This window comes from Uloborus diversus, chromosome 8 (genome assembly GCF_026930045.1).
Source record: "Uloborus diversus isolate 005 chromosome 8, Udiv.v.3.1, whole genome shotgun sequence".
Taxonomy (NCBI): Eukaryota; Metazoa; Arthropoda; class Arachnida; order Araneae; family Uloboridae; genus Uloborus; species Uloborus diversus.
The window spans coordinates 87,338,108-87,358,695 of record NC_072738.1 but is presented as its reverse complement, the minus strand read 5'-3'; the positions used below and the strand labels follow the sequence as shown (position 1 = coordinate 87,358,695).

Genomic DNA, 20,588 nt, shown 5'->3' with positions numbered 1-20,588 from the left:
ATAAATATATTTACAAATAAATAATAACATTGATACAAATAAATAATATATATCTGGAGATAAGTATAACACATAAGAAAGTTCATTACATTATTCAATTTTCCAATTTTTCTAAACTGCTATTGAAACTAGTTTTACAGGAAAAAAAATCTTAATAAAGTCAGTGGCAAAAACTCTTGGCAAATTCAATATAAAAACTATTAATTAAAACCGATTATTTATATAAATAAAATACATTTTAGCAAGTTCATAAATATTATTAGCTGCTTACTGAGTTGATTTACCAGAGAAATTTCATGTCATTACTGTAGAATCCTCTTGCACCATTGAATTTCATGTACTAGGTATTATCTTGTCCCCAAATACTTTAAGAGTTACATAAAAATGCAATTTTTTTATGTTTAAAATTTACTGAGTCTGATCTAGCATATGTAACACTTCCATAAATATTGTCTATTTTGATTTTCCTATGTTTTTTTATACTTCAAGGAAAGAGGGGGGGGGGAGATGCCACTTACCTTCCGGTCTGAATTTCTACTGTAAATAGGCTGATAGGCATAGAATGTTTCTTTGTGAAATGCTTTCCCACCCTTTTATACCTGTAACTCATTCTTAGAATTCCTTCTCTATTCCCACTGCATAGTATTACTACTGTTAATTATTTTTTCTACACTGTCAACTTTACTGTTACTTCTACATTAAATAAACTTTTGCTTTTATAATAGACATTTTAATATTTACTAAAACAAACAGAAGAAAAAAAATAAATATATTACCATTTTTATTGTCTTTATTTGTTTGAAAATTATTTATTTTTGGTAGTTTATATCAAGGGTGATAGTGAACTCAAATAAAATTTTCTGAAGACTGAAATTTTCGAACATCAGAGTACCATTCATATCACACAAAAACTATCACACCACACAAAAATGTCAATTGATAGTTTGTCAAATATGTACATCTCTACACCAAACGAAAGCTATCACATTTGTAAAACTGGCAGTTCTGGCAAAATTATATTAGTAAAAATTATCATTTTTGATTTCGATACACAAGGTTTTACAAAGAGTGAAATAGAGATACAAATTAGTGGTTGACACTTGCTATATATAGCGAGTAAATGCAAAGTATTTAGCAAAAGACCTTTCTAAATTCACTTTCCACTACTAGTTAGTTCTCTGGTTTTCCGAAGTCATCAGTTCTATTTTGCTTTTTTTTTTTTTTTTAAATTTGAGCCAATTTTTTTGTGACCAAGATGTGAAGAAAATTTAATGTCATTAGATTCTGTCTTCATAAACTTCATTACAGTGGTAAAAATACTGTAAATATAGCCATTTTTCCTCCTCTATTATTTTATAATAAATTAATTTTTGCATTTTTTCTGTTTGCCTTCAGAATTAAATGCCTTACTTCGAAGCAAATAAAAAATTATTAATGAGGTAAGAAAAATGAAGAGTAACCTTTAAAAAAAATAAATAAATAAATAAATAAAAAGGTTCCTTTTTAATGGGGATTAATAGCTGATAACAGAATTTCCTAATTTTTGTTTTAAAATGTGAAGGACTCCAACGGTTTCCACTTAGAATTAGAAAATATTAAAATAATAATCAAAAAGAAGCTTCTAGTGAGCACCAAAAGCACTTTGTACTGAACTGTTAAAAACATACAGAAAATAAGTGATCATTAATATATTTGAATTTTCCATCTCAAAGAAATTTTATTTGTTGTGGAATACAAAAGATATGAATATGAAATCAAAAATGGTTAAAATCTGTGAACCGTGATCTTGGAAAATTGAACTTTTGAGTCTGTGACATGTAAAAAATGACACAATATTTCATCACGATAACATGACAAAAAAGGTGACACAACAAATAAATTAAGATTAAAGCTTACAATATACAAAGTCATATCAACCATAGTATGGTAAAGTTATAAAAATAAAAACCTTTTAAAATTTTAGACTTGAAAAAAATATTACTCTGACAGATTTAGATTATATACATGAAATAAACTTATACAGATTTTCGACCAAAGGGTAATAATGCTCGTTTCAATCTGTGGCATGGTTTGTATGAATTTACAGCCCCATTTTTAAAGAATTCATAAGTCTCCATTTGAGTCAGAAAAAACAATGAAATGCATTACAAGGCCAGAGAAATTCTAGCAAGCAGGCATGAGAGTGAAAAAAGAGGAAACTTAAATAATACAGTGCATATGAAGAAATACAAAGCATAAACAGAAAAATAGAAATGCAATAAATATCAGCTGAACTTTTTTTTTTTGAAATACTCCAAGCATATTTACACACATTACAAGAAAAATAGCTTTTTTTTACACCCTAAAAGGTTTCTGAGTTGAGACCTGCTGTATGGGAAAAAAAAAGGTTTAACATTTATAAAAAGAGTAAAAAATATTTGAAAGGTAAATAATTATACACTACAATGTAATTTTACAAACAGTTCACTTAAAGTAAAAAGTCTTAAAAGTATTGATGAACTACTAAGACATATTAAATAATTAAAAATTTACCATATTATTTTAATTTAATCAACACTAAATTGTCATTATCCTGTAAAAAAACGAGCAACCCTTACTGTTTAAAAAAAAAGCTGATGAAAATTCCTTTGTAATTGTGTATTATATATATATATATATATATACACACACAATTGGCTCTCCGTTTAACAACGCTCTATTTAACGACGATTTTTCACGGTCCCAGATGCACTACTGTAGTGTTAGAAGCATTCTACTTAAGGACACATTCTACTAAAGGACGATTTTTGTGGTCCCTTGAAAGTCTTTAAATAGAGAGCCAGCTGTATATACACACACATACTGGAGGCCTTAACAAACATTAGCCTTATCACTAAAGTACATTAATTTGAAGTATCAAATGTATTTCATTTTTATGCATGGTTTGCAAGCCTTACATTAACCACTGTATAAAAGAGGGGAGGGAGGAGCATAGAATCAGAAATATGTTGAAGAATCTCATGCCTGAGCAATGGATTTTTGATTTGATCTCATCAAAAACACTACAGTTCAAAATAAAGAACAGAATTTGTCATTACAAAAGTACAATTATCAATTAAGTTTTCATGGCACAACTTTAACCATCAATCTTTTTATCAGTGACGAATCTGTGCTTCTTGATATTTTCTTATCTTTGATTACAAATGGTCCATATAAATCCCGGTTGTAAAACTGAAGCCATCTATGCATATTTCGCTTTTAACTACCTAGAATTTTATAATCCAAAATTCATAAAAAGTTTCCTAACATGTTAAATGTGCTTGTAGTGGGTCAATTGCAATGCACAAGACATACATATTTCAACATCAACTTTGAATAGGAAGTATTTGTCCAACCATGTGGGCTAAAAGTCACTTTATAAAAAAATGCAAATGTTTTTGAACTCTTAATGTGTAGTACTAGTAAACTGGGACAACTTTCTTTTTCTTTTCAAAGGGTTTTAAACTGTTTTGCAGCTGTGCCAATGTAATCAATGAACTTTTTAGAATACCAAGTGAAAAACTTCAAACAAAATTTTAGCATCTAGTTTCTTCAAATGAAGACTAAATCTTCTCAGTTCTGTTCCTGAAGCTGTTTTGAACAATGAGTTTCATGATCATAAGTATCAAAATATTCTAAAGATACCAAATACTGTTCTAGTGTGGCACAAGAGAGTTTTCGCTTTTAGTTAGTCCCTACTTTGAAAAAACTGATTTGTCATCCTTAGTATTAACTCAAACATTCTTCCTGTCAAGGAGAATTTATAATACACATACACCACAGCCATTCCAAAAATCACACTGGCAATAGCAAGTTTGCTTCATACATATTTAAAAATTTTACAATACACCCTCTTTCAGTCTTGAATTAGCCGAGAGTGGCAAGGTTTTCGTATCATTTTTGAAGAAGTCACAATTTAACACATCAACAAATTAATCTTTTCCATAAGTTGTTGAGGAAGTTAAATGTATCAGATGGCATAAAGAAATATTCACAAAATGTTATTGCATTCACATTTCAGCTGTAGCAGAATTTGTTTACCAATAGTGCGCTTCATGGTGGGGTAATCTTACCACCCCTACTCCCCCACCAAGCCGTCTGTAGTTCATTGAACCACATAGTCGCCATTGATTCTGTTCTGGATCATATACTTCAATTGTCTTCAGATAAGAAGTTCCATCAAAGCCGCCAACAGCATATAGAAGGCCATTTACCACAGCAAGCCCAACCTAGAAAAGATTTGTTCATTGTTAGTTTCCCCTTACACAAATCACTGAACACACAACTTTTCTGAAATCAAAATTAATTTCCAATGAAAAAAACATGCACTTCAACACCACAAAACTAATGAAATTCTTGAATAAATAAAAATAACCTGTCCTTAAATAATCAATTCAGAATTGATATTGAATTTCCAAAGTTGAAAAAATGATCTTTACTTTAAGAAAAGCTTAGTTTATATGTTTTATTAATCATATTTAATGAACTTAATAAAATTTTATTTTTATAAAATAATATCTGATGTTTTGCAAGTTTGCAGAACAAAGGAGTACAATTAATTGGGAGCTTGCTTTATCCACAAATTCATAAGATATTAGTCAAATGAATAGTTTCTCCATAAATATGGATAACGGTTGAACTATTAGTTTATGATTATTGTTGAGCACTGAGCCACATTTTTTCAAAAACAAAAAAATACCCTACTTTCAATAACAGAACCACTCAAAACATTAAAAAAATTAAAGAAAGAAGAAAAAGAAACTGGTTAACAACAACATTGCAATTCAAAAGGCTGTTGTAACTTGAATATATTTTGATCTACCACTTAAATTGATAAATAATTTTTAATGAATACACTAACAATATTTAATTCAAACTTGGGTAAGTCAAAACATGAAATAAACTGAACCAACAATTTAGTTCCTTAAAACTTCAAATTAATCTCTTTGATAATTTTTTTTTCTTTATACGGACTTTTTAAAACTTCTAAATTTCAATTTAGCAAATTGTATGTTAAAGGTGAAAGTTGAGTGTGAAGTGGGATGTAAAATTATCTCTCAACTTATCTTTTTAACAATACATCTTCAATTCAAACTGCAGACAGTTTACATATGTTTCGGAATTGCATAAAACTCCTTTATCAATGAAAACCAGCAAGTTTTAGGATGAAAATAAGTTGAGAAAGGGCAGTACTATACTTTAAAAAGCTTTTTTTTCCTACTTTTGCACTAAGACAAACTTTTTACTTGCAATAAATTTGATATTGATTGTAAAATTCTAAAATAAACTTTTAGTACCACATCACATCTAAGAACATTGAATATTATTTTTCTCTTTGAAAGAATGAAGTTTTTTTGGGGAAAATTGGTTGAAAGCTTGATAGAAATTCTTCAAACTTTTAACACTACTAAATTATACACAAACATTACCAATTAAAGACAAAACTAAAAAATCAACAGCATTTCAATAAAACTGATTACTAACTCCCGATCTCCGAGAAGTCATGGCTACAATAGGCTGCCACTGGTTGGTCTGTGGGTTATAGCGTTCAGCTGAACTCAACTCTGTAGTATCATCTCTTCCTCCAACAGCATAGATGGTATTGTTGTAGATGGCACATCCAAGATGCTTTCTTCTTGTGCCCATGCAAGCCACATTGCTCCAACGATTTGTGCGAGGGTCAAAACGTTCCACTAAAGTGATGTAAAACAAAAAGAGAAAGATTCAAACACAGAATAATCAATATAATACTTAATAAAAAATTCAAATGAACAAATAAACCCACTAAAAAGAAAAGTGAGACAATGTTAGTAAAAGCACAATAAAAAGGTTTTTTTTTCTTTTAGTTTTTTGTTTCCAATGGGGCTGGCTATATAAGCGATCCACCACAAGAGGCATCTGGGCCATAACCAGAGCTAATGCACTCCCCTACAATGCATCAGTCTTTCATTGGTCACCATTAAGGCGCTGATACATGACACAGTAGTTTTTTTGATGTCCAGTTTCCACCAGATGGAGGCACCTGGGCTCTCTTTTGATGCAAAATTGCACTAGGAATTTAATTTTGCCTAAGGGATTCTAAGCCAAACGAATACCCTAGGGATCTTTCACATGCCGCATAATCATACGACATGGGCGCTGATGATTTTCTGCATCTTGAAAATCCACCAACTGGCCACCTCAGGCAGGCCAGAACCTGGGTCCACAAGCGTAGAAAGCCAGAGCCTAACCATCACGCCACCAGCCGGTCACACACAAATTTACAGGTGTACAGAGAGTTAAATGCAGCAAATATTCGTTACCATAAGTCTTTCCATCAGAACACAAAAGGAGAGGTTCATGATAACTTGTACATAGGCAAGTGAGAAATTAATCAAGATGAAAGAGGGTATACATAAGATTAATGGAAGCCAGAAACATTATGGTAACCCAGATGGCGAGAAAGAAGCAAGGACAGCTGCCCTCAGGAAATGTTGCAGGAAAGAGAATGCCATAGAAAAGATTTCCAAACTGAAATAAACAGAAGGTACTAGACAAATCATTGACAATTGAAGCAGAATCCTTTCAAATGTGTTGACATTTCCAAAAATCAGAATTAGAAACAGATGAACAGTCATGAATGACTTTAGCAGAAGAGTCTTTGTAGGACCTGCAATGCCAAACGATGGAAGAGCATTCAAAATACTGACTTTTGACCTAATTTTTATGTTTTTTCAACCAGAACTTAAGAGCAAGCCTAACTCTGTCAATCTAAGATGACCCATACTGACAAGAAATACTGCAAATACACCATAAGTCATGTTTTCCAACTAAATACACCAGATGCAAAAACTGCGGTTTATTAAAAGGCAAATTTCTTTCCTTTTTTTTGTAAAAAAATTCGACTGTAAAAGGATTTTTGAGATTTTATAATTGTTGGACCAAAATTCAAGACAATAATTCTATGAGAATCCTCAACATACAAAGTTTTGATAATTAATGGAAGTATTTTTTAATTTACTGTGAATAAAATTAGACGTACTCAAAGCTTCCCTGTTCAATTCCACACTTCAAGTAATACAAATCAGAAGAAATTGAACCAGGCGAACAAATTATGAAACCATGGAAAATAAAAGTTCTAAAAGCTGTTAATTTTTGCATGGATGACAAAAAATTCTCTGAAAGAGAAAGGGTACAACAAAAAGGTTTGCAAAACAGGGCGTAGTAAAAGAGTCATTTAAATGAGTGATGTCACAGCTTTTTATCACTTTTTTTCTACACTAACATTCCGTCAAATTTCAGAAACAAGAAATATTAAGTTCATTATTGCTCAATATGATCATTTTGGACAACAGCAATTCATATGATGCAAAGATATACAATACCTGAGTTGAGGGGAGAAGATCCATCTGAGCCTCCTACTGCATACAGATATCCTCCCAATACAGCAACAGCCACTCCTAATCTTTTAGTGCTCATAGGAGCGACTTTGGTCCAACGATTTGTTTGTGGATCATATCTGTAACAAAGTTAAACATTATATTTAAAAAAAAAAAATTAAAAGCAAAATTAATTTGAATTTTGACATCTTGAATTCAAATTATGTTTTTCGCAATCACGAGTGTGTGTATGTAGGCATGTGTGTTTGTGGGAGGGGGTGTTTGTGTGTACCAGGTATGTGTGTTTGTGTCTGTGTGCAGGCTTAAGTGTGGGGGGGGGTATGTGTATGCATGTGTAGGCATATGTGTTTGTGTCTGTGTGCAGGCAGGAATGTGTGGGTAGTTGTGTGTGTATGTATGCGTATGTGTTTGTCGGCATATGTGTTTGTGTCTGTGTGCAGGAATAAATGTTTGGGTAGTTGTGTGTATATGTATGCGTGTGTGTTTGTGTGTGTATGTGTTTGTGTGTGTAGGTGTATGTGTGTATAGGTGTATGTGTGTATAGGTGTATGTGTGTATAGGTGTATGTGTGTATAGGTGTATGTGTGTATAGGTGTATGTGTGTATAGGTGTATGTGTTTGTATGTGCGCGAGTGTGTGTGTAGTTGTGTATGTATGCGCGTGTGTGTAGGACATGGATGCAACCTGGAGACGGCTTTCGCTATAGGTGCAGCATCGTGAGGAGCCCGCCTGTCCACGGTGATGGTGCAGAGGGTGGCGGTGGGAAAATAAAATGATAGGACATCAAAAACAGTCAAATAAAAGCAATAAGCAATCGTGATTGCTCAAAAAAAAAAAAAAAAATTAATTTGAATTTTGTCATCTTGAATTCAAATTATGTTTTTCGCAATCACGAGTGTGTGTGTATATGTAAGCATGTGTGTTTGTGTGTGGAGGGTGTGTGTGTGTGTGTGTAGGCATGTGTGTTTGTGTCTGTGTGCAGGCATGAGTGTGTGGGTAGTTGTGTGTATGTGTGTGGGGGATATGTGTATGTGTGTGTAGGCATATGTGTTTGTGTCTGTGTGCAGGCATGAGTGTGTGGGTAGTTGCATGTATGTGAATGTGTGTGTTTGTGTGTGTATGTGTGTAGGTGTATATATGTATATGTGTGTAGGTGCGTGTGTATGCGTGTAAGTGTAGGATATTGACGAAACCTGGAGACGGTTTTCGCTAGAGGTGCAGCATCGTGAGGCCCCAGTCGACGGTGATGCTGTGGAGGGTGGCAGTGGTAAAAATGATAGGACATCAAAAACAGTCAAATGAAAGCAATAAGCAATCGTGATTGCTCAAAAAAAAAAAAAAATAAATAAATAAAAAAAAAAAAAATAAAACTGTAATTTGAATTCCGAAACTTTGAATTCAAATTATGTTTTTCGCAATCACGAGTTGCGACAAGACTCTACTGGTTAGAGTTATTGTTTCTAGAAATGGCTCCCCCCCCCCAAGCATGTCCCTCCTCCTGGGTGGTTACGTGTGTATAATTGTGTGTGTAGGCTTACGTGTGTGCACGTAGGCGTGTGTATGTGTGTAAAGGCGTGCGCGCACAGGGGAGTGTGTACAGGGGAAAGTGGATTCCGGTGGACAATGCTCAAGACCAGCCGCTCCGCCGCCGGTAGACGGTGGTGCTGCAGCCCTAGTCCAAGCTGAAAAAGGAACCGGAACATCAAGGACGGTCAAGTGAGAACAATAAGCAATCGTGATTGCTCAAAAAAAAAAAAAAAAAAAAAAAACATGTAATGCTTGTTGTACTTGGAAACCAGTATATAATACAGGATAAAAATCAAGCACATTAAGGATTATTAATTCTGAACGAGGAATTTTTCAGATTTAAGGTCAGAACTTAATATTTATGGAGGGATTGCCATGTAAGATAAATTACACTGAAATTCATGCTCAAGGCACATTTTACTTGATACAGAATTCATTCTAATAATATTGTAAACATTTCTGATGAATATTCTCAAAACTGTCAAGAGGGTAGGGGTACAGGAATAGGAGAAGAAAAAAATAACATTAGAAGATTTCAGATTTATTGCCATCCATGTACATTAATGGAACTTTTTTTCTATAATCAAAAACTGAAACAGTTTTGGATAGTATGATGGTGATTTACTGTTCATTTTTAATCAGCTAGAATTTTACAGCTAAAATCAAACATAATTTGAATATTGAGTCCTCTGGAATTCCAACTTTAAACTCACATATCAAAACTTTATGCAGATGCCAGATAAAATATATGTGATTACCAAATAAAATATTTAAAAAAAATGCAAATAAATATAATTGTAAAAGAATCAATCACTTAAAATATTCATTAATTACTTTACTGTTTGACTTTTTGTTTTTCTTAAAGAACTGAAGTCTTAAAAAATTTTGCACTAAAATTAGGGCTCATCATATTTTTAACAATAAATATTATTGCATTTTCAAAATCCTATCATTTCACAAGTATTTCTTTTTGTAACTAGCCAACATTTGCATACAATTAAGATTTCACTTATTGCACGTCTAAACCTAATATGAAACTGAAGATGAAACTGTTTAAAAATAGAGACTAACAAAATAAATTCAAGTTAAAATCATAAACTTTAGAATAAAAAGAGTGGTTTTCATTAGCATATTGCAAATAAAATATTATTTTAATATTTTTTTTGCAATAAGACAAGACAGTTGAAAACACTATGATCTATAGTATTTATTGCGAAACATTGAGCAAAAATATTATACCAAACAAATTTCTTTGTAGGCAACTAAAATAATTACATTAGTCTATTCAGGTTCTTTTTTTATTTTTTCCAAACAAGAAGGTTTTATTGTTCTATTGTTTTAATTGGATTTTTGCGGCTAAGAGAAAGTTTACTATACTGCACCCAATTTTTGTAGCTAAGAGAGTTTTTTATACTACACCAAAACATTCATTAAGAAACCAAGACATGACAAAGAAGATTTTTGAATGAGAGAGGCTGCTGAGTATTATCAACTTTTCACTCTTTTACTCCTTGATCAATGTTTTTTTTTTCTTCGAAATTATTTTTACAGATAAATGGAAGGTACGTAATTCAAATTTTAATTATTTTTTGCAAATGTAGAATTTATCTAAGAAAATATTCTACCGCTCAACGAAGTTCAAGCAAGAAACGCCATCTTGCCCTCCAACTGCATACAAATATCCATCCAGAACTGCTACACCAACACTTGTACGGCAAGAGCTTGTAGGGGCAACATCACAGCTCCACTGATTAGTTTGTGGGTCATATCTATCAGGAAAATAAACAAATAAACGGCTCTTATTATTTAAACTAACCTAAAAGAGGAAGGTTTCATCAGAAAAAGCAGACTTTACTTTTAAAAAATCTTAATTTTTGGTTCCAAAAAATATTAAAATAAAGCTATATTTAATCATTAAAATATCAAATGATTACTGCAATACAAATTACAGGAAATGAAACTCAAACTAACTTAATAAATAGAATTGTAATACAACATAATAGGAAACAAATTATCCTATTAGAAAATCTTGTTCAGTATATTATTTACAAAATTATGAATGATTTATACCAGAAGTATTCAAAAGATTCCACATGACTAATGCTATATAAATTAAGTATCTCCAACCAATTTTGGTTCAGTCCTAAAATAATCATGCACATTTACTATTTTTTTGTCTCAAACTATTTTTCACTCTCTATTACAAAGCTATTAGTCAAAACCAGAAGAGAATAGGTCATGTGAAAAACAAACATCATGCCAATCGAGCAGCTGTTAAGTGATGAAAATGGAAAGAATCATTTTAAGACAAAACCTAACTGGATGGAGATTTCAGGCTTTTGAAAGTTAGAAATAAGGGAACAAAAGCTGGAGAGAGAGCAGTCTGTAAAATAAAACATCATGATCCTTCGAAATGTATTGATTTTTAAAAAATTACACTGATCAATCACTAGCTATTTGAAAGAAGTAATCAATGTAAGTGGCTAAAACGTTTTGAAATAAGTTCAATGAACTAATATAAATACACGTTTTTACTATAAATATAGACGTAAATTTTAAGAAATGTAAATAAGTTTGAACTTAACTTTGGGCTTCAGCATTCTGCATAATAATATTAATAATTTTTTTAAAATGTCTTTGCATGTTGTTTCTTCACTTATTACTTTAAATTATAAGTCTTTCAATGGACTGACAAGGTTCATCCTATCAGTGAAAAAGACCAAATCGCAACAATGCCAAATCTTTATGATTTCACAAGGTTAACCAGCTACTAATGCAAATTTTTTCAAACATAACAGTTGTAAGATTATAATTCACAGGGATTATTTATAAGATTATGAATTGAATTCATTTTGTGACAATTCTTTTCGCCAATGCTTTGACAAACAAAATAAACTTTCTCTCCTTTTATTTAACCTTCCATACCTGAAATTATTTCTTCTTCAACAGAAACCAAGAAAGATAGGCCAGCAGACATTTTTGGAATTTGGGGGAGGAGAAAATGACAAAAAACATTTCATGACACAAACTATGCACTTTTGTCTTAAAATGATTAGGAAATAATCGGAACTTTATGGAAGCGAAATAAACAAGGGGGAGTATATAAACAATTCTTTACTTCATTATTAATGATTAATTCATTCAAAAATTTCCTTAGCAGAAATATTAACAAAAGCAGACTAGTCTTAATGGCTTATCTGGGGGGCATTATTCGATTTAAACAGGGATATGTAACATTGGGTCTATGGGGAAATATTCGGCTCTGGATGGTTTTATGCTTCTAAACAGGGTATTTGTTTATCTGTTACCCCGATTAAGAAGAGGCTCACAGTATGTATAGGTATTAGGCATGCACAAAAGTGTAAACAACAATGAGAAATTTTCGAAAAACATTGAACAATGAAAATTAGACAATGGGTAGTAAACTGCTTCGTCGACAGAGAAGAGAAGCAGTGATTATATCACTACACAGTACAGGGTTCTGAAGATGTCAGCAATATAATTTAAAAATTAATCATGTCAGTGAAATAATTCACAACATATATTTAAATACATTTAATGATCTAGCTGCATTTTGAGTAGGTTAACATTTTATAACTTTAACCTTTATATATATATAAACATTTTAAATTTCTTGTTAATAGAATAAATTACCTTTCAATGGAATTGAGATAGGATTGACCATCATGACCTCCAACTGCATACAAAAGGTCATTCAAAACAGCTACTCCCACACCACATCTTCTCTTAGACATGGGTGCAGCCATGCGCCACTCATTGCCTTGAGGGTCATATCTTTCAACACTAGCAATTGCATCCCCACTGCACCAGCCACCCACTAAAAATAAAAGAGATGATAAGAGGAGCATATAATTTCTATAATTTTAGAACTTAAATATATTATGTGATTAAGTAGAAAAAGCCAAGTACTGAGTGATTTTGGTTAAGTCATAAAGAGAAATTTAGTAAATAAAAGCCATGACTACAGTAAAATCCTGTTACAACGAATTTCAAAAGACCACAAATTTTGTTCGTTGCAACGAGAATTTCGTTGTTATGGAATTCCAATACTGTAATGGCAATTATACAGGGACTGAAAATGTATTTCGTTGAAACTGAAATTTCGCTGTATTGGTATTCCTTGTAATGGAATTTCACTGCATTGGTATTCCTTGTAATGGAATTTCACTGCATTGGTATTCCTTGTAATGGAATTTCACTGTATATAATATTTTTATTTATACAAGTAATATTAAATAAAAGCAAGCTCTAAAAGCAAACACTGTAAAACAACAAGTAGTGGGCATGTGGTTTGATGACAGGATTTTTTGGGTTTTAATGAATAACCTTAAAAAAGAAACCCTATCCTCCACCAAATTTATTTCACATTTCACACATTTGAATTAAATAAATTTCCCAAGGTAATCAGCACTTGGCAAATTAAACCACACCATAGCACCTAGCCCAGCTGAAAAGAAGGAGCACAGCTCCAAATGAAAGGAACTCAAACAGGAATTGATTGATTGACTTATGGACCGACTATATATATGCTTACAGTTAAGCTACGCAATGTGACACAACACACTTCTGCATTGAGTCAAAACATCCCCACGCATTGAGTTTTATGAACATGGCATTATTTTGAACTATTTTTCTCTATATTTCAGGCAAGATGCTACACAAAAAAATCTATTACATGATTCAATCACTGGAGGACAGAAACATGGAGAGAATCCATTTGATCACTGTCTCCATGCTAGACACTTCACTCACAGTGGCAGATAGATGGAATGATTCAGTAAGTCTTATTACTTTAAAAAATACTTTAGTAACAATTTATGAAATGTCTCCAAAATAAAGGCTTTAGTCTAACATTTTAAAGCAAAATTTTATGGTGTATCGCTGCTTGACATTATGCTGCATTCTGGAATCCTAACACCACCAACAAGTGTCAGCTCCAAGTGCAATCAAGCTTAGGTAAAAAAAATCACTAATTACTTTCTAAACATAGATCTATTAAATATTTTATTTTTAATATTCCACTAGCAACAAATTATCCATTAATTTTTCTAGTGGTTGCTTCCTTTCAGGCACAAACAAATTCCTAACTCATTAACAAAGCCTAATATTTAATTATATACCTGCAAAGAGTACCTCCCCTCTGCGCACTGGTTTTCGTGGCCTAGTCCTGGGTCCTTGCATCAAAGGTCTCTCCTGAGGTAGTAGAAGATAGTTTTTGGCTTCGTCTACAAGATCTCGGCAACCCTCATCCCCACGAATCAGTAGGTCCGCTCCCACACTCCCGACAAGAAACTTTGGGCTGAGGAGAGGAAGTCGTACATGCTGAAGAACCTATACACAAGAAGATGTTGGATCGATTAAAGGTCTTGTTTCATGAGTTCATTAGGCTTAACAACTTATATTAACAAAAAAAAAGAAGTTAAATTTTGTGACACTATCATGCAATAAAAAGTGTACATCGAGTGTAAAAAAACTTTTTAATTGAAAAAAATAAAAAAAAAAAAAAAGATAGTGTATATTGTTGAATTTTGTAAATAGCAATTACTTTTATGTTTATATTAGCTTAATTTGTTGTTCTCTGGCTCAATTTGGCATTTATTCCATTAATTTTTGTTTAAAATTACCTTAGTTCTTGAAACTTTACCTGCATGTTGACTTTGCCTGCCACCATTTAACATTGTGTGATGGAATCGACAAGAAATTTTAAAAATATCGGCAAGTTGACATTATTTTTGGCGGCAAATTTGGGAAGAAATGCCAAATGACACCAAACTTGGAGACATTTTGAAGCTAACATGAAAACTGTACCTTTAACCTTATCAAAATAACTTAATGGACAGCCCCTCTAACTTACAGAGTGTATGACAATTTGAAAAACTAAGCAAACTATAATTGACGTGTATCAAGATTTTTCTGAAAATTCTATTTATAGGGATAAACCATCAATTGCTATTTTACTCTGTTGAGCTATGACCAATTCCATGTCAGAAAAAAACCACCTTTATTGACCTCACCATTTCTGATTTCAATAAAATCTGGCATGAGCCTCAAATACACACCCCTATCTGGTTTTTAGTGTTGTAAATGGTATTTTATTCTTTATACTATGAAAAAAATGGTTAGTAATTATGAGCTAAACTAACTAATTATTTCATTTGCTAGGTCTTTTTTTTTTGGTTTTAATCTTGTAAAAATCCTCGAAAGCTAATGCGATATTGGTTTTACAAGTTAATGTTTCAAATGAAAAGGTAATTACCCTAAATAATCCTTCCCTGGAAAATTTTGTCCGACTTTTGTAGTCAAATTTATCATTTTCCGGGACATGAAGTAAACCGACCGGGACACCAGGATTTCATCTGAAAACTGGGACTATCCCGGTTGAACCGGAACATCTAGCAAGCCTACCAATTATCCAATATTTAGGGGTAAATTTCACATAATTAAAGGTGTTTGTTGACAATAAAAATAAAAAAAAATAATAATAAAAAAAACCACGGGTTCAATATTTTTAAGTGCTCCATCAATGTGCAAAGTTTTATTTCAATTGGTGATTCACACTTGGGTAGGGTTACTTGTTAGCGTTTTTGCTTATTTGGATGTAAATACATGTTTTACTGTTGAGTTTATGGTACTTAACCCTTTAACCACCTCTCTATGATCCAAGTGTAAAATATTCAATTGCTTCATAAAAATAGGACTGTTATGCACTTTTAAACAACGCAAGAAGAATTTTTCAAAAAAAAAAATCTAATATTTTGGGCATATTCCCGTCTGGGAACATTGGCGTGTAACGTTAAGTTTTTTTGATAAGGCTTATCGATTATGCTTTACGTTCACTATAGCTTCAGTTTTTTTATTTATGCAGAAATGCTTAATATACATAATATTTGTCACATTCATTTCAATTTCAAATAGTAAATATTTCAACATATATAAAAAAAGAAAATACAAGATGCTTACAAATAGATTTTATTACTAAAAAAAAGGAATCTACAGAAACATTTCTGCATACACTAGACATTTTCAATTGCAACCATACTAAAATAATTATAAAACATTTCCTATATGCAATATGTAATTCTGTTTTAGCCTTGGCTCAAAGGTGGTAACTTATTGCACAATTTTCTGTGACTGCGTAATTGCCTAGATTTTTTGAATCAATATTAAAATGCTTTGATATTTTTCTAAATCTATAGTTTAAATAACTGCTTTAGAACTTTTTCTAAATTTTCTGATCAATAAAGTTTACACTTCTTAGCATCAATCATTATATGCATGTCCGATATTAAGCAAAAAAAAAATAGTTCGGTTTGGCTCATGTTTTTGAAATTTCTCCAGCCAAGTATGATCAAAACTTAGCCAAAACTCATCAAGCATCTCCCCCTTCCCCATTTTGACTTATGACCTCGGTACAAAAGGTTTGCCATAATGAATCACACAGTTTCACATCAGAACTGTAAAACGTGGCTGATGTTGATTTGGCTCGTTGGCAATCCAATTACCTCTCCTCACATCGGCTCTCATGGAAAGTTTCTGAATTTTTTACACCGTTGTTGTTAGTTATTATGCTGCATTTAGTTTGTCTCGCTGCCAATGCAATGCTGTTGTGGAGAGATCGGAGGTTAAGTAGGCAACAGGACCATGGATCAGTGTATCGTCCATAAATGCGGTGCCCATGCATCCATTTAGAGAAGAATTCTAAAGCGGTGTCATGAATTAGGGCATACATTGGTGTTTTCTGATGCATCGCCCAGCCCTAATTGCTACTACAGTAAAAGTATCGTCTGATGACTGGCTACTGAAAATTTTGAATTTTCAGATCTAAGTTCTCAGATACACAAGAGATGTTTCAATGCAAAGGCTATGTAAGAAGTTGATAAAATCTAATATCAACTCCTTACAACAGCTGTTGCATTAAAACATCTAATATAAATAATGACCAGGCATTATAATATATACCTGAGTAAGATGTTGTCTACGTTGGGTAACATCATACTTAACCCAAGCCATGACTGCATTAAAAACTTGTTCTTCACTCCGCACATTAAGTTCATCACTTGAGATGATGTCCACAAGCTGATTGACAGGAAGTAACAGGAATTCTTCACTTTCCATAACCTATTGAGAAATGATCATTTCAATAAAAAATATCACAAAAATGTTTTACAGCATTTCAATGACATGTACAACAAAAAATATTTCAGTGCATTACTGTAGAAATGATAGAAAAAGATTTTGGCTAATGAGCAAAGTGTTTTTCTAGAATTATTAACCATAGCCAAATTAAATATGCTCTTTTCAAGATAAAACATGCAATTAAAACAAACCTCACAAAACAAATGTCATTCATACTGCAACAAACAGCACAGCTGGAATACCAATTCAGAATATAGAACTACAGTTTGCTCTATGTTTAACAACGCTCTATTGAGTCTAATAACTTTCTCTATTTAAAGACAACTTTTCACGGTCCCAAATGCTTCACTGTAGTTATAAAAGCATTCTATTTAAGGACGCGTTCTACGCAAGGATGATTTTCTGCAGTCCCTTGAATGTCGTTAAATAGAGAGCCAACTGTATATACAAATAGTAAAACATTCTCCCTCGTGCATATTGATGGTCTATCCAATTATACTTAAGTAATTTTCAGTTTTAAACTGAAAAATGCCACACATTACAAAAGATAACTAGTATGTTGTGGCCATCACGAAACTTTCTTCTATATTTTTCCTTTTTCTGATCCCTCCCCATGCTTGACGAGGAAGCAATATTCCTAACAAAAACAAAATTACACATGCAAAAACTTGACGACCATCCCAATGTCTGAATTATTGTAAAAACAAAACAAAGAGCGAAAATTGAAAGTTACTTTAAAAGCTTAACTTGAATTAATTACAAATATTTTATTTATTAACAAACATAAGATGGCAACAGTTAAAAATTTTAAATCATTGAGATAATATTTCCTATCATTTCCATACAATTAAAATCACGAGAAATACGCAGACGACAATCTATTACGATTTATCTTTCTTATTGTTGCATTAATAAAAATATTTTTATTCGCAAAAAAAAAAAATCAATACGTCTTGGAGCGATCGGCGTCAAAATCGAACCAAAGCCTGTTTACATATGGATTCACATATATTCCAAATTTCAACCAGAACGTAGCATTTCTTCTTGAGATAGGGTACTCAAAATGGAAAAAAAGAACGGGTGATTGCGCTACCCCCTTTTTAGCTGTTGACACAAAAATAAAATCAGTTCTTATACCCACTAAGGGTTACTTGCCGATAAATTTTTCTTTCATTCCGTTCATTATTTCTTGAGATACAGCAGTCACAATTGACGACAAAAAACGTTCTATAGCTCAACCCCCGTTTGAGTTATTGACACCAAAATTGAATCAGCACCTGTTCCTGTTAATACCAACATATGGACCAAATTTTGTTTGATTCCGCCAGTTACTTCCTGAGGAATAGCAAGCACGCGTAACTCGAAAAACGTCCCATTGCTCCACCCCCCCTTGGAGGAATTCGCGCCAAAAACTAATGGGCACAAGTTCACATAGGGGCACATATGTGTACTAAATTTCGTTCGATTTCATGCGGTAGTTTTTGTTTTAGAGCGGCCACAAAAAACTGGTCACACACAGACTGAGACACACATACATACACACACACACATACACACACACACATACACACACACACACACAGACAGACAGACATTTTCCAAAAATGGTCGAAATGAACTCAGCACACCTCAAAACGTTCGAATCCGTCAAAATTCGAAATTCGAAAATTTGCACGAATCCAATACTTTCTTCTATATATTAGATATAGAAGAAAGTAAAAATATCAAACAGAGGAAACTCTAAACTCACTTCTTGGAAGTTGTGTTGAGTGAATTTATCTGCAATTCTGAGCAGCTCCCTGCAAGAATGTGTATCAGCAAAAGCCCTGATGCCAAGGCAATTGGATGGATCCAATTGGCGCTTCAAAAACTCACAGCACACCTCTTGGATCTCCGCCATCTGTAAAAGGCAGGCAGCGGGAAGGAGAACTTGCACATTGCCTTCTTCTACCACCACATGTGAAGTGTATGCAAAGTCAATTAAAAGTTCCATTGCATGTTCATCTATGTCACGAATTGTCACCTGAAAACATATAGCACTATTTGAGTGCACTGGTTAACAATCAACTTGTTCCCATTTACTAAAAAAAAAAAAAGTTTTTTTAAGACAGAAAAGAACCATTTTTTTTTTCTAAATTATGAAATTACATGCTTTTACAAGGTTTTTAGGAATAGAATTGAAAAAACCATAGATATAATAAATATGGAATGGCCACAAAATGACAGGATTGCCTTATAGCACAGGAATAGTGAAGAGTTCACCTTATCATCCATGCAGAGCGGCAGTGACATTAATTATCACATCGAAATATGACGCCCTTGTATTGTTAGACAAATATAGCCGAGGTAGTGAGAGGCAAAGGGAGGTAAGTGGCAAAATTAAAAATTTGGAGATAACCAGTATAAATGATAGGAGAAACTCTCTTCCGCTTAGGAGGCCAGAAATAGTACTAGTAGCCCTGGTAACTGCTGCTGTACAGCATGATTTTGATTTTTTTTTTTTTTTGATGAAAGCCTAACTAGGATCTGAAATTTCAACAGGATTTACTCGAAACTTTAAACAGCCCAATTACATCCCTTTGCTTCTTGCTGCTTCCGTTGATGCTCGTTATAACAGCCACTGATGTCCAAACAAAATTGGTCATTATAATGCAAATGTACACAATCGTGTCTGACTAAAGCTACATTTAAAAATACTGAAATGACTTTAAGCTAAGCTTCATTTTAAATGAGAAGCCAGTTAACAAAATAATAGTTAATTGCAGATATAAAATAATCAACAAATTTTTGTAATAAAAATAACACAAACCTCTGTTTGTCTACTTTCTGCAAGTTCTCCTGTAAACATAGCATGAAAATACGGACTACAGGCAGAAAGAACAACACGATGTGCAAACAATCTCCGTTGTCCAACAACGAGTACTACATCACAAAGTTCACGATGTTTCCGTAACAGATTTACAGCTTCCAGCGTGTGTCGTGGATGTTTGTCAGATGTATATTCCAAACGAGCGGGGCTGGATGGGCATTCCAGCTCTGCAGAACGTAAGATTTCTCCCATGATGGTGGAAGATGCACTATTATTGGGGAAACAAATATTTAAAATTATCTGAAGAATCATTTGTCACACAAACTAAGGAAAAAATTCGGATGCAGAATAAAGATGCTTAAAATTCATTACTTAAGTAAACATAAAACTGCAATTAACAAAAATATCCTTCACATCATTTTGTATTCCCTAACAAACATAGAAATATCAAGATAGCAGTAAAGAACTGCTACTGTATATACTCGCGTATGGGTTGATCTCACGCATAAGTCGAACCCCTACTTTTAGGAGAAAAATCGGGGAAAAAAATCTAAAACCCGTGTATAAGTCAAGTCCGTACTTTTGGAGAAAACGGGAGCGTTTTGCTGCTAATTTTGAATTTAAAAGCTAAAAAAGGAGGAAAATGAAATGTAATGAACATTTTTATGCTAAAAAACGTCCAATTTTTACTCTTTTAC

The 20,588-nt window shown here is 32.7% G+C and overlaps 1 protein-coding gene across 1 annotated transcript; it reads right to left on the bottom strand.

Moving 5' to 3' along the window:
- Positions 1 to 3,621: 3,621 nt before the first annotated feature.
- LOC129227608 (kelch-like protein diablo) lies at positions 3,622 to 20,142 on the bottom strand. The gene is made up of 9 exons (XM_054862196.1): positions 19,891 to 20,142; positions 18,832 to 19,104; positions 16,905 to 17,063; positions 14,066 to 14,276; positions 12,579 to 12,762; positions 10,550 to 10,693; positions 7,383 to 7,516; positions 5,503 to 5,711; positions 3,622 to 4,247 (listed from the first exon to the last, which is right to left on the bottom strand). The coding sequence occupies exons 1-9, from the start codon at positions 20,140 to 20,142 to the stop codon at positions 4,056 to 4,058; spliced, it is 1,758 nt and encodes a 585-aa protein (XP_054718171.1). The 3' UTR covers positions 3,622 to 4,055.
- Between the last annotated feature and the right edge of the window lie 446 nt (positions 20,143 to 20,588).